The 15,111-nt window shown below is 41.0% G+C and overlaps 1 protein-coding gene across 1 annotated transcript in view; it reads left to right on the top strand.

Moving 5' to 3' along the window:
* The window catches only part of ATG7 (autophagy related 7), a 301,957-nt gene extending 287,957 nt beyond the window's left edge, over positions 1 to 14,000 (top strand). Inside the window, exon 18 of the mRNA XM_039547602.1 lies at positions 13,649 to 14,000. Coding sequence (XP_039403536.1) covers positions 13,649 to 13,681 — 33 coding nt within the window. The 3' untranslated portion in view covers positions 13,682 to 14,000. The remainder of the gene's footprint in view (positions 1 to 13,648) is intronic.
* The last annotated feature ends 1,111 nt before the right edge of the window (positions 14,001 to 15,111 follow it).

Below are 15,111 nucleotides of genomic sequence, written 5' to 3' on the forward strand. Positions count from 1 at the left end.
ACCAGTTTTAGAACTCCTGCTCTAGTGGATAGGGACAGAGCAGCCAAAGCAGGGACCTTTGGACATTCTGAGAACTTTCTGCAGTTCTACTGTACTTTCTTTGCCCTGTGCTGATTGACTGTATGCTACAACCTCCTCCGATTCCTCCCCCCACACTTCTTACCCCTTCATAGTCTCTTCATCTCAGATTTACTCAACACCTATACCTTTTACCCTCTTCACTGTTAAAAATGTATGCCTTATTTCCAATCTGAATTTGTATAGCTTCAACTTCCAGCCATTGGATCATTTTACACCTTTCTCTGCTAGATTGAGGAGCCCATTATTAAATTTGTTCCCCATGTAGGTACTTCTAGACTGTAATCAAGTAGCACCATAACCTTCTCTTTGTTAAGCTAAATTAATTGAGCCCCTTGAGTCTGCCACTGTAAGGCGTGTCTTCCAATCCTTTAATCATTCTTTTGATTCTTCTCTGACCTTCTCCAGTTGATCAACATCCGTACTGAATTGTGAGCATCAGAACTGGACACAATTTTCCAGCAGCAGTTGCACCAGTGTCAAATACAGAGATAAAATCATAGACTCAGAGACATATAGGACTGGAAGGGACCTCAATAGGTCATCTAGTCCAGTTCCCTGCACTGAGGCAGGATTAAGTACTATCCAGACTATCCCTGACATGTATTTGTCTAACCTGTTCTTTAAAACCTCCAGTGATGGAGATTCCACAACCTTCCTAGGTAATTTGTTCCAGTGCTTGACTACCCTTAGAGATAGGAAGTTTTTCCAAATGTCTAACCTAAATCTCCCTTGCCGCAATTTAAGTCCATTGCTTTTTGTCCTGTCATCAGTGGATAAGGAGAACAATTTATTATCCTCCCTCTTTATAACACCTTTTACACAATTGAAGATTTATGTCCCCCCCTTAGTCTTCTCTTCTCCTGACTAAACAAACCCATTTTTTTCAGTCTTGCTTATAACCTTCATGCTAATACATCCCAGAATGCCGTTCATGTTTTTTGCAACAGTATTACATTATTGACTCTTATTTAGCTTGTGACCACTATACCCCCAGATCTTTTTCTACAGTACTCCTTCCTAGGCAGTCATTTCTCATTTTGTATTTGTGCAGTTGATTATTCCTTCCTATGTGTAGTACTTTGCATTTGTCCTTGTTGAATTTCATCCTATTTATTTCAGACCTCATTTCCCCAGTTTGTCAAGATCATTTTGAATTCAAATCCTGTCCTCCAAAGTGCTTGCAACTCCTCTCAGCTTGGTATCATCTGCAAACTTTCACTATGCCATTATCCAAATCATTTATGAAGATATTCTGTATAACTTGACCTAGGACAGATCCCTGCAGGACCCCCATTTGATATGCCCTTCCGGGTTGTGAACCATTGATAATTATTCTCTGAGTATAATTTTTGTACCCACCTTATAGTAGGTTCATTTAGGTTATGTTTTCCTAGTTTGTGTATGAGAAGGTCATGTGAGACAGTATCAAAAGTCTTACTGAAGTTGAGATATATCACATCTGCTTCCCCCCACCCCCACCCCATACACAAGGGTCACTGTCAAAAGAAGATATTAGGTTGGTTTGATATGATTTCTTCTTCACAAATCCATGCTGACTGTTACTTATCACCTTATTATCTTCCAAGTGCTTACAAATTGATTGTTTGATTATTTGCTCCATTATCTTTCTGGGTACCAAAGTTAACTGGTTTATAATTCCCTGGGTTGTCCCCTTTTTATAGGTAGGTACTATATTTGCTTTTTTCCAGTCCTCTGGGATCTCTCCTGTACTCCATGAGTTCTCAAAGATAATCGCTAATGTCTAAAGAGGTCTCTTCAGTCAGTTCCTTAAATATTCTAGGATGCCCTTCATCAGGCCCTGCCAACTTGAAAACATCTAACTTGTCTAGGCCTGGTCTACACTAGGAAATTAGGTCAGTATAATTATGTTTCTCAGGAATGTGAAATATCTCTGAGCTATGCAATTAAACCAACCTAACCCTCAGTGGAGACAGCACTAGGTCAGTGTCAACTTAGCTACTGCCTCTTGGGGAGCTGGAGTATCTATGCCAATGGGAGACGCAATCAGCGTAGGTACCATCTTCACTGAAGTGCTATAGCAGTGCAGCAGCTGCGGCGTTCTAAGTATAGACAAGCCCTTAGTGCTTCTTAACTTGTTCCTTCTCTATTTTAGTCTCAGATCCTACCCCATTTACACTGATGTTCTCTATAGTAAGCCTTGTCTTTATGTACAGTGCTGCAGCAGTGCGTACAGCTGCACCACTGCAGCGCGTCTGGTGAAGGCTCTATGCTGACAGGAGAGAGCTCTCCTGTCAGCATAATAAAACCACCTCCGAGAGCAGCAAAAGCTATGTTGGTGAGAGAAGCGCTTCCGCCGACATCATGCTGTGCACACATGCTGTGCTTATGTCAGTATATCTTATGTCGCTCGGGGGTGTGTGTGGTTTTTTTGCATATGTAGTGTAGACAGCCTCTGTCATCTGATCACTGCTAACCTTATTGGTGAAAACGGAAACAAGAAAGGTATTTAGCACTTCTGTCATTGCTGCATTTTCTGTTATTGTCTTTCCTTCCTCATTGAGTAACAAACCTACTCTGTCCTTGATCTTCCTCTTACTTCTAATGGCATCCTACAGACTAACAAATTTATTTGAGCATAAGCTTTCGTGGGCTAGAACCCACTTCATCAGACGTTTCGTGGGTTCTAGCCCATGACAGCTTATGGCCAAATAAATTTGTTAGTCTCTAAGGTGCCACAGGGACTCCCCGTTGTTTTTGCTGATACAGATTAACACAGCTACCACTCTGAAACCTTACTTCTAATGGATTTGTAAAATGTTTTCTTGTTACCCTTTATGTCCCTAGGTAGTTTAATCTTTTTTTTTGTGCTTTGGCCTTTCTAATTTTGTCACTACATGTTTGTGTTGGTTTTTTTATATTCATCCTTCGTAATCTGACCTATTCTCCACTTTGTCTACGACTCTTTTTTAAATTTCAGGTTGTTGAAGATCTCCTGGTTAAGTCAGGGAGTTTCTTACCATACTTCCTATCTTTCCTACGCATTGGGGTAGTTTTCTTTCATGCCCTTAATAATAGCTCTTTAAAAAAACTGCCAACTGTCCTGAACTCTTTTTTTTCCCCCTTAGACTTTCTTCCCTCGGGATCTTACCTACCAATTATCTGAGTTTGCTAAAGTCTACCATCTTGAAGTCCACTGTCTTTATTCTGCTGCTTTCCCTCCTACCATTCCTTAGAAGCATGAACTCGGTCATTTCTGGATCACTTTCAACCAGGCTGCCTTTCACCTTCAAATTCTCAGCCAGTTCCTCCTTATTTAAAAGAATCAAATCTAGAACAGCCTCTCCCCTAGTCACCTTCTCCATCTTCTGTAATAAAAAGTTGTCTCCAATGCATTCCAAGAGTTTGCTGGATAATCTGTGCCCTGCTGGATAATTGTCCCAATAGATGTTTGGGTAATTGAAGTTCCCCATCTCCTCCAAGTCCTGTGGTTTGGATGATTTTATTAGTTGTTTAAAAAAAGCCTCATCAACCTGTTCTTCTTGGTTAAGTGGCCATACTGTGATATCTCCCTTGTTTTTTTACCCCTTTTATCCTTACCCAGAGACTTTCAACAGGACAGTCTCCCACTTATATCTCTACTCCTCAAGATTCCCCTCTTTATTCATCCCAGGATCACATTAGCCCTTTTGGCTACAGCATTGCAGCTCATGTTCAGCTGATTATCCACCACAACCTCTTAATCTTTTTCAGAGTTACTGCTTCTGAGAATAGAGTCCCCCATCCTGTAAATATAGCCTACATTTTTTATTCTATAATGTATACATTTATATTTAGCTTTCCACCCCAACTCTGGAAAAAAAATCATGGAACTGATAGGATGTTTGCCTCCATCACATTGATCACCCTGCTTGTGTATTCTATCCCTTTCCTACCCTGTGTCTGTCTTGTCTGTTTAGATTGTAAGCTCTTCGAGGCAGGGACTGTCTATTGCTCTCTGTTTATACAGTGCCTAACACAGTGGCGCTCCACTCTTGGTCGGCCCTTAGGCACTACCATAATAAACATGATTAATAATAATAATAATTGAATGAGGATGGTTTCCTGAATCAGGGCGTATGCTTTGTTGTATCTGAAGTTTGAGTAAAGTTGTATGCTTTTATGTGATACTCAAGCATTACGTTTAATACTAGGCTGAATTTCAGCCTTAACATTCAGTTCAATTCCGTTCATGTGGGTTTTTTTATTCTTTAACATGTTTGTGATGTGTACATATATGTATAATATGATACATATTATACCTTTCACATTTGTATTTATAGATATATATTTATATGTGTGTGTGTGTTTATATTACATTTTCCTAAGCAGTGAGTGCATTATAGGCATTGAAATAGCTACTTTGACATTCAGATGTTCAATTTCATGAGCAGTTACAGTAATACATGCGCGGACACACACAATCTGTAAGGACAGGCTTGTATTCTTCCAACTCTGCCTATGAGGCCATAACTAACTATATATATTTGCACTATATATTTTAATCACATCAGATAAAAGTCACTACATATTTCCACCCATGTACACACACACAAAACCCACCTAATACTTTTGTATCTGTTCTCACAGAAATGAAGTTACAGGTACCTTTGTTGCGAGAAGGAAATGGAAAGTACTTATTATCCCTTTAATGTTTTGAAATTGTTTTGAATCAGTGACTGAGAAATGAATGAACAGTTAACCTAATACATTGGGGGTTTTGCTCCTTCCTGTTATGCAGGAAAATAATACTTGTCATTTCAAGAAAACAAGTGTGGAAATGCTCCTCTAATCTTGAATAGACTTAATTTGCATCTGAAACTTAAGAACCCCTAAAGTGAAGTTTAAACATAAAGTAGGTACTTGAACATAACAGGTGCATTCAGATAATCTCTTCAGATCTGTACACACTGAGTAAGTTTGACAGCTGGTTCATTATTTGCCTATTTTATTACCTCCCCTGTCATTACCTATAGCTTCACTTAGATTGATTCGCCCAGGTGTGCTGTAAGAGAAAGGGAGCTCAAAACAAAACCCAAATTCACAGCTTTTATTGGACATAAGGTGCAAGGCATAACAAACAGTCATTTAGACACTCCTCTTCCACATTCTCTCTTTCTAAAATGCTGCTTTTAAAAAAGTCACAATAAACTAGCTCCTTTCTTCTTGCCCATCAATGAAGGGAATATAGCTGTTTGCTTTTAGCATTTTAAAAAATATATATATTGAATTTGAATTTTTAAAAGGCTAGTAATCATTCATTTGCTTTTTTCACATTTGGATTTCCATCTAGTTAAAGCACATTTTCATGGGAAGATCTGTTGCTATTAACTAAGCGCATATGACATTTATAACTTTGCTGTCAGCGTTGATGTTTATGTAATTCAGGTCTAAACATAATATAATGCTGCTTTCCCTCTAGAGGGATATTTTACTATTACAGTTTGACATGCCCAGCTAATGTGCATTTTCCAGCTTGCTGTCATTTAGTTGATTTTTAAAATGTTCATTTTTGTATAGAATTATCCTTCTCTTCTTGTTCTCCACTTGCCTCTACATGTACAATTTCATTAGAGATAACTTTGACCCAAGCACGCCACTCCATTCTTCTGTAACCCTCAAAAATCAGGCTATGACCATCTTAGAAGCTTTTCACTGAGAATATATACACCAGCCTAAGTATCAACATGCAGATCAAGATCCATATTATGCTGAATGATTCTTGCACTGTTCTTTTGTTTTTGTGCTTTCTCTCTGCAAGTTTTAACTTAGTGTTGAGCTACTTTATTATTGCCTCATCATTCCTCCTGATGTTGATCATTCCACATCATCTTCCTTTCCACTCATTTTCCCAGATTCCTTACAAAGATGAAGCTGTATAATTGTCTAGCCTAACATTGGGGCTAATCTGGGCCTGACGAGCTTACTCCACCTTTGAATTATAAGATGCTTTGAGGTTTGCTTAATTGTTTCCCCCCACACAAAATCCCTGCCAAATTTTTTTGTTGGTGTGTTTATTCTTTTAAAAACCTAGCTGTGAAAAATACTCTAGTGAATCATAGTGGAGCAATATCTGGCAGCAAGAAGGAGACTCGTCATAGCAGCAGAGCACCTTAGTATAGGACACAATTCTGACTGGTTCCTGCACAAAGAGCTCCTCCCACAGGCTACCCAGGGGCTGGCCTGAATTTTGTAATGCCATGATCCAGACACAGGGTATTCTTCTGGACTAAGTGATCTGTCCCAACTGTATATAAAGCCTATTCTTTTGGGAGCAAGATATTACCATCCTTCTCAAAAATATTATGTCTCAATCCAGGATGTTTGCATAGTGGTTTAATACCTGTAAAACTCAATTCGGGTCTTTTGCAAACATTTTCAAAACTTCTAGAAAGAATCTTATGTAGGTAGGAAGATATGTAATCTTCTATTTAAATGTAATTCTTTCATATTCTCCACTCTTTCATCTCACTGGTTTCTAAGAGCATGGTTTGTGGAGAGATTACAATTAGGAAACATTACCCTCTTTAACTGAGTGTAGTTGGATGCATTCTACAAATAAGAAACGTTACTATGGTACTCTGCATTAAAGCATTGTAGATATGTAAAGTTGGGCACGTGTCCAGATAATACCATCCAGTGTCCTTCCTATTACTATGTCATAAGATTCTATACTTTCTAGCTTTCCATTGAAGCATCTAATTGCCAACAGCATGTGGAAGACAGTGCCCTCTCCCCCATTGGCAGAAAAAATAAACTGAAATGTAGTTGTGATTATTTTTATTTGTATTGTGGTAGAGCTTAGAGGCCCCATGTACTAGGCACTCTATAAATATACAACTAAGAGTCCCTGCCCCATAGAGCTTATGGTCCTAACAGAATATCAGTTGGTATTTCAGCTTACCAGGATGAGATAAGAAACTCAAAATCCTGAACCCCTAGGAAAGCTGTAGATGCCGCTTTATTCTTTAAGAAGCAGTGGTAAGATGTCAGGTCTTAGATCCTAAGCTATTTTTTTATTTTTACCAATTTCCAAAAGAAATCGCTTCTATTGCTCTTCAGTTAAAACACAACTTGGGGGCAGGTGGTGTTAACTGAGCAAATAGTTTGTAGCATAGAATAAAACTTAAGGTTCTTTTAAAATGTACATTTTAGAACCTTGTATAGAAGATTTAAGATAAAATAAATTATAGTATAGAAAATTCAGTATCTAGCTTTACCTGAAAGGAACTAGGAAAAAAAAAATTAAGGCTGAGCAAGGTGACTGGAAAGGGAATGGAATAGGGAGCCTTTCACCTCTAAAGTACCAGTTAAAATCCACCCTAGGTCAGGAGCGATTAATAAAGATTGCCACCTAACAGCTATCCAGAGGCCTTTCTGAAATGAGTCAGACGTTTCAGTCCATTTCCTACTGGCACCCTTGCCATCCACTCTCAGTAAAGAGGTCAAGAAAGCATATAGGGCAAACTTACTTGGAGACAGTGAATAAGGATGTTTCAGAGTGGTAGCCATGTTAGTCTGTATCAGCAAAAAACAACGAGGAGTATTTGTAGCACCTTAGAGACTAACAAATGTATTTGGGCATAAGCTTTCATGGGCTAAAACCCATTTAATCAGATGCATGGAGTGGAAGATACATATACAGAGTGCATGAAAAGATGGGAGTTGCCTTATCAATTCTAACGAGACAATTCAATTAAAGTGGGCTATCATCAGCAGGAGGAAAAATCACTTTTGTAGTGGTAATCAGGGTGGCCCATTTCAAACAGTTGACAAGAAGGTGTGAGTAACAGTAGGGGGGGAAATTAGCATGGGGAAATAGTTCTTAGTTTGTGTAATGAGATCACTTGATCATTACCTGTTCCGTTCACTCCCTCTGAAGCACCTGGCATTGGCCACTGTTGGCAGAGAGGATACTGGGCTGGATGGACCTTTGGTCTGACCCAGTATGGCCATTCTTATGTTCTAAAGTGCCACAAGTACTCCTTGTTGTTTTGGCTGAATAAGGATGTGTTTTTACCCTTTCACATAACACAAGAACCAGGGTCACTCAGTGAACTTAATAAGCAGCAGATTTAAAACAAATGTAAGGAAATACTTCTTCACACAATTCACAGGCAACCTGGAACTCATTACCGGGAATGTTGTGAAGGCCAAAAGTATAAATGGATTAAAAAAAGAATGAGATAAGTTAATGGAGGATGGGTCCATCAGTGGCTATTAGCCTCTAAGATTGCCAGAAGCTGGGAGTGGATGACAGGGGATGGATCACTCAATAATTGCCCTGTTTTGTTCATTCCCTCTGAAGCACCTAGCACTGGCCACTGTTGGAAGACAGGATACTAGGCTAAATGGACCATTGGTCTGACCCAATGTGGCCATTCTTAAGTTCTCAGCCGCACTGTTCAGAACAGAAATGAGATGCACTGCTTAGCACAGTGAGGGGAAGCTGGATAGGACCATGATATATTTCTTTCATGAATAAAGAAAACTTTTGGAGCATTCACTTTGTTTGTTTAAAAGAAAATCGTGGCTATCCTGTCCTCAACTCATCCCACTGTGCAATCTATAAATGTGTTTAGTATCTTTCTTTAACACAGAGAAGAGTGAGGGTTAAAATCTGTCCTTGTTGCTATTACAAAGTTTGAAAAACTCAAAATGGGGTTAGCTGAGGATGGAATATCAGCCTGAACTTTGAATTTCTTGCCTTTTGTCAGCTTGATTCATACCATAAATTCTATTTAAAGATAATTCTTTCATATTTATTTTCCACATCCTTGACCCTGAATGGTGAGCTGGACATTTGTATTTTCATTGGCAAACTCTAAGTCGCTCATCAACTCTTTTTTCCTTTTGTAAACATACTGTTCCTTCAGCATTTTCCAGAAGGATTTTTATACCACCATTTTGCAACCACTTGTAGGAATTGAGAAAATCTTACCATTTAAAGTATGTGTTTTACAGAGAGCTGTGTGTAGACGTTCCTTGGTCCAGATTTTGGTGGGGCTTTGTCAGTAAATATCCAAATTCTAGAAAAGTCATATTTTGCAGGGATAGGTTTTATGGAAATTATATGTAAATATCAATTACAGTCGTTCTGAAAATATAATTGTTTTTATTTATTATTTGTATTGCAGTAGTGCTTCAGGGTCAACCAAGAACAGGACCCTGTTGTGCTAGGCACTGTAAAAATATAGTGATAGTCTGTGCCCTGAAGAGTTTACAGTCTAAATAAATGTTGGTATCTTGCACTTCTATTGGCACATGTTTTTCCATCAGTCAGGCTGTAAAACAAGAGAATAATCTTGTGGCCAGCCTAATGTCAACACACAGCACTTCCAGGCAGATAACCTGGGCCTGATACTCGATAGAGACAGCTAAGAAAGAGAAGATTACTACGGTGATGCTCATAGTTCCTAGATTCAGTTATTATGGTGGGCTAACCTTTTGAGGCCCAAGGCCTATGCCTTGGAAATGCCAATCTTATTCTTGTAGTCAGAAGAACCTGACATGGTAGTCAGTCCATGGCATTTAGCTGGACATGCATGGAATGATCCAAGTTTTAGATGAATTTTTAGCACACTTAAGGGTAAAATTAATATTATGACAGCCTGTCAGTAAAGCCAAAGACCACCTGCTAGGCATGGGTGGCAAGTTTCTAAAAATTTTGGTGGGGCCCAGAACCCGCCCCCAACTCCGCCCCCCCCAACTCCGCCCCCACCTGCCTAAGGCTCTGGGAGGGGGCTCGGCGGGGGAGGTCTGGGGTGCAGATCCTGGGCTGGGGATTAGGGTGCAGGAAGGGTGCTGGGTGCAGGCTCTGGGCTGGGGCAGGGGGTGGGTGTGCAGGAGGGGGTGAAGGGTGCAGGCTTTGGGATGGAGTTTGGGGTTGGGAAGGGGTGTGTGGGAAGGGGGAGGGAGTTTGGGGATAGGAGGGAGTGCAGGGTGAGGACTGTGGGGCTGAGGATGAGGGGTACATGATGCAGGAGGGGGCTCAGGGCTAGGGAAGAGGGTTGGGCTGTGGGGTGAGGGCTGTGGATGAGGGGTTCATGATGCGAGGGGGCTCAGGGCTAGGGAAGAGGGTTGGGCTGTGGGTGAGGGCTGTGGATGAGGGGTTCATGATGCAGGAGGGGGCTCAGGGCTAGGGCAGAGGTTTGGAGTGTGGGGTGAGGGCTGTGGATGAGGGGTTCATGATGTGGGGACGCTCAGGGCTGGGGCAGAGGATTAGGGTGCGGGGGGAATGAGGGCTCTGGCTGGGGCTGAGGGTTTGGGGTTGGAGAGGCTCAGGGTAAGGGCAGCCTGCCTTGCCAGTACTGGCGGAGGGCAGGCACTAGGACCTGCGGCAGCAGACAGCAAATCTGCTGGGAGCCCTCCGGGCAGCAGGCAGGGGAGAGGCGCGCTGCGTTCTGTCAGGCAGGGACGCAACACAACGCGGCGGAGGGGGGGAACACGCGGAGGGGGGGTGGCAGGCGGGGGCTGGGACCTGCTCCAGGCAGGGTCGCGGCGGCGGGGGGAGACCTGCGGTGGCCGGGGCCGATCCAGGCAGGACCGGGGGGCGGGAAGAGACCCAGCTCCAACTATTGCTGGAGCAGGGCGCCCAGCCCTGAATATTGCTGGGGCCCGGGCCCCACACAAATATATAACCTGCCGCCCATGCTGCTAGGTAGTCTTGCTACATGCCTTAAAGTCCTGCTTTAAGGTATGATTCCTATAGGACCAAATTCATTCTCTGATATAACTCTTTTAAATTAAATGGAATGAATTTGACTCAGTCACTGTAAATAGTAATCAGACAGGGAGAAATATATAAAATCTATAGTTTACATTCAAAGAGCAAGGTTTTGGGGAGGATTTTTTTGGGGAGGGATGTGGGGGGAGTATACATTAGTCGTACTCCATTGCAAACTAATTTACTTTTCAAAAATGGCCATACTGGGTCAGACCAATGGTACATCCAGCCCAGTATCTTGTTTTCTGACAGTGGCCAATGCCAGGTGATTCAGAGGAAATGAACAGAACAGGCAATCATCGAGTGATCCCATCCCCTGTTGTCCACTCCCGGCTTCTGGCAGTCAGAGGCTGGGGACACCCAGAGCATGGGGTAGCCATTGATGGACCTGTCCTCCATGAACTTATCTAGTTCTTTTTTGAACCCCATTATAGTTTTGGCCTTCACAATATCCCCTGGAAACAAATTCCACAGGGTGACTGTGTGTTGTGTGAAGTAGTACTTCCTTTTGTTTGCTTTAAACCTGCTGCCTATTAATTTCATTGGGTGACTCCTGGTTCTTGTGTTATGTGAAGGAGTAAATAACACTTCTTTATTCCCATCCTCCATACCAGTCACGATTTTATGGACCTCTATCATATTCCCACTTAGTCGTGTCTTTTCCAAGCTGAAAAGTCAGGTATCTCCTCATACAGAAGCTGTTCCATACCCCTAATCATCTTTGTTGCCCTTCCTCTATACCTTTTCAAATTCTAATATATCTTTTTTGAGATGGGGTGATCAGAATTGCATGCAGTGTTCAAGGTGAGGGCGTATCAAGGAATTATATAGTGGCATTATGATATTGTCTGTTTTATTATCTATCCCTTTCCTAATGGGGTTCCTAACATTCAGTTAGTTTTTTGACTGCTAGTGCACATTGAGTGGATGTTTTCAGAGAACTATCCACAAGGACTCCAAGATCTCTTTGTTGAGAGGTAACAGCTAATTTAGATCCCATAGTTGGGATTATGTTTTCCAGCGTGCACTACTTTGCATTTATCAACATTGAATGTCATCTGCTATTTTGTTGTCTAGTCACTCAGTTTTGTGAGATCCCTTTGTAACTCTTCGCAGTCTGCTTTGGACTTAACTATCTTGAGTAATTTTGTATTGTCTGCAAATTTTGCCACCTCACTGTTTACCCCGTTTTCCAGATCATTTATGAATATGTTCAGCAGCACTGGTGGCAGTAAAGATCCTGGGGGACACTGCTATTTACCTCTCTCCATTCTGAAACCTAATCATTTATTCCTTCTGTGTGTTTTCTGGCTTTTCACCTGTTACTGATCCATGAGAGGACCTTCCTTCTTATCCCTTACCTCAGTGGTTCTCAAACTTTTGTACTGGTGACCCCTTTCACGTAGCAAGCCTCTGAGTGCCACCGCACCCCCTTATAAATTAAAAACGCCTTTTTATATATTTAACACCATTATAAATGCGAGAGGTAAAGCGGGGTTTAGGGTGGAGGCTGACAGCTCGTGAACCCCACATGTAATAACCTCATGACCCCCTGGGGGGTCCCAACCCCCAGTTTGAGAACCCCTGCCTTAGCTCTTTATCTTTTCACATCTCTAATTGCAACTTTTGAGGGGGGAAGGGGAAGGAGAATGGTTATTTAGTATAGCAGACTTATTTTACAATTAAAAAAATTGAAACACAAGTTAGTGGCCTTTAAAGTAAACCTTAGCCCAGACCTATGGTACCTTCCACTATTACTGCATACTCTGTTGTGGGGTTTCCCTTTCGATTATTCCATTTTGTTATTTGGAACTCTGTGAATTTTTCAGAAAGAATGCAAAGATTTTGAACTTACGGGTATAATGTCTGGGGCAACCATTCACTGAGCCTCCAGAATAAATGGTAATAAAACCTGCTAAATACACCTGCATTTCCGTGAAGGAACAGGCATGTCTTTAGTGTGCACTTACTGTATGTACAAAGGGGCGATTGCAAATTTTTGCATTTTTTAAAATGTGTCACTCTATGTCCTGACAACTGATTGAAAATACAGAACTTACATTCAGTTTGTATGGCCTCTAGGACTCCAGGTTCCATGGGGATTCTGTGAATACGTGAACCTTGTTTTCCAGGTTGGGTTTCCAGGATATGTCTTGGTCATAACCCATAACCAAAGTAAATATACAGTTACATCTTGCTACATAAAATATGTTTTTCAGTAAATTATTAAATGGTTAATAGAACTTTTTAAAAAATGAGGGGAAAAAACAAATTCACACCTATATATTCAGCTTGAATTAAATTTACTGCTCTTTGTGGGTCATACTATTGGTTATTCTCAAATATTTGGGTGGCCCCTGATTCTTCTGGGTGATGATCACAAATTCCTAAAGTTTTATACTGAATATGTATTATTTATTATTCATCATTTGTTATTTTCCTGGTAACAATTTGTCAAGCAATCAGCAAGCAGAAACAATACCAAGTTACCAGCCACACACCATACATATTGAATAGCAAACAGACAAAGGAATAGCTCAGAAACAACCAATGAAAATTATTCATTCAGACTATTATAGGAATAAGTACAAGTGCCAAAATGTGTGTGCAACTAAAGAGATTGGTTTGCAAATGATTTACTGATCCAAACAACCTCGACTCCACTGAGCTGTTAGTTTCATTAATACTATTCAACAATCTCTAGAGTGGATGGTCCATAAATGAAATGTATTCTTCCTCTTAAGTTGGATTAAGGGTTTTATAAGGTATTTTGAAAGCATATTTGAGCTACTGAGTGAAATGTCGCTTGTTTTCTCATTACAGATTTGGGACATGAGTGATGATGAAACAGTCTGAAAGCCAAATGAATGAAGTGGAAGATGACCTGCTTTAGGCTTCAGTGATGTCTTTTATCCATCATTTGACAAGTTAATGATTGCTTACACGTTTTGACTTACAAATATAAACAAATATAATCTACATCTGTGCTATGAATGGGACATTATCTTGAACTAAAATAATAGTTCTACTGTGGATGTAATTCTCCTCTGCTTTTCATTTTTATCCTATGCATGAGATAACACTCTTGCTAGAGCAATGTGTTTGTTTAAATCCCCTTTCTATTTTTTTTTTGTTTCTAAACATAGCTTACATATAAAATATGCCACTTTAAATAGCCTTTGGTGTTTTCATTTGTCCCAGTTTTCATTTTACTTGTCAATAGATATGCCTAAATATCATTGTATTTTTCATGTTTCAATGATTTGTCACATTTTATAAGTATTTAATATTCAGGCTATAAGAAAATTCCCCTATAGATGGGAATTAAATCACATTGTTATTTAAGGGAGTGGGGAAAAGATAACCAAACATCCACCTGCACAGTTTTACTGTGTTAGATCATGTTGTAACATACTAGCCCCCCTCCTTATTATAATGCAGTTGGTCTTGCCTGTGCAGATGGGAACAGACAAAGCTTCAGAATCTTATTAGAGTCCGATAAAAGACTTGAGCTGTAGCATGGTTCCACACTGTGGATAAAGCATCATTTGACATTGCCTACCTAGTGAAGACCAAACCGTGTTTATATCCTGATTGGGGCAGGGCCGCCCAGAGGGGGGGCGTGTGGGGCAATTTACCCCGGGCCCAGCAGGGGCCCCCACGAGAGTTTTTCGGGGCCCCTGGAGCGGGGTCCTTCACTCGCTCTGGGGGCCCCGGAAAACTCTCGCGGGGCCCGGGCCCCGGAGCTTCTTCGCTCCTGGTCTTCGCTGGCGGGGGGGGTCCTTCCTCTCCGGGATAGAAGGACCCCCCCCCCGCCGCCGAAGCGGGGCCCCCTGCCGCTGAAGACCCCGGGACCCCGGAATCCTCTGGGCGGCCCTGGATTGGGGGCTATGATGCTTACAGCAAGATCCATTACACAGTAAAATTGCTTTGAAGGTAGGTCCTTAGGTAGATAAAAGTGTATAGTGTAATTGAGATATATATCTAAGGCAGTGGTTCTCCAGCTTTGTCATTCTTAAATCCCACCACCTAGCATGTTCATGGACATCAAAACAGTCCTAACCTTAATCTCCCATTGGAGGCATTTGAAATGTTTCATTCTTGCTGGTGCACAAAACCATAGTTTGAGAACCACAGAGAAAAAGGATAATTTATGAAACTCAAAATTTAAAAAAATCAAGTGTATTACTACCCTAAATGTAAAGAGAAATATATCTATTGTTTTGCATCTTGAAATAGCTAAAAACAAAAAAAAATGTTTTAAGCCTCTTTTACAGCTTAAATCT

The sequence above is a fragment of the Mauremys reevesii genome, linkage group 7, assembly GCF_016161935.1.
Source record: "Mauremys reevesii isolate NIE-2019 linkage group 7, ASM1616193v1, whole genome shotgun sequence".
NCBI classification, from domain to species: Eukaryota; Metazoa; Chordata; order Testudines; family Geoemydidae; genus Mauremys; species Mauremys reevesii.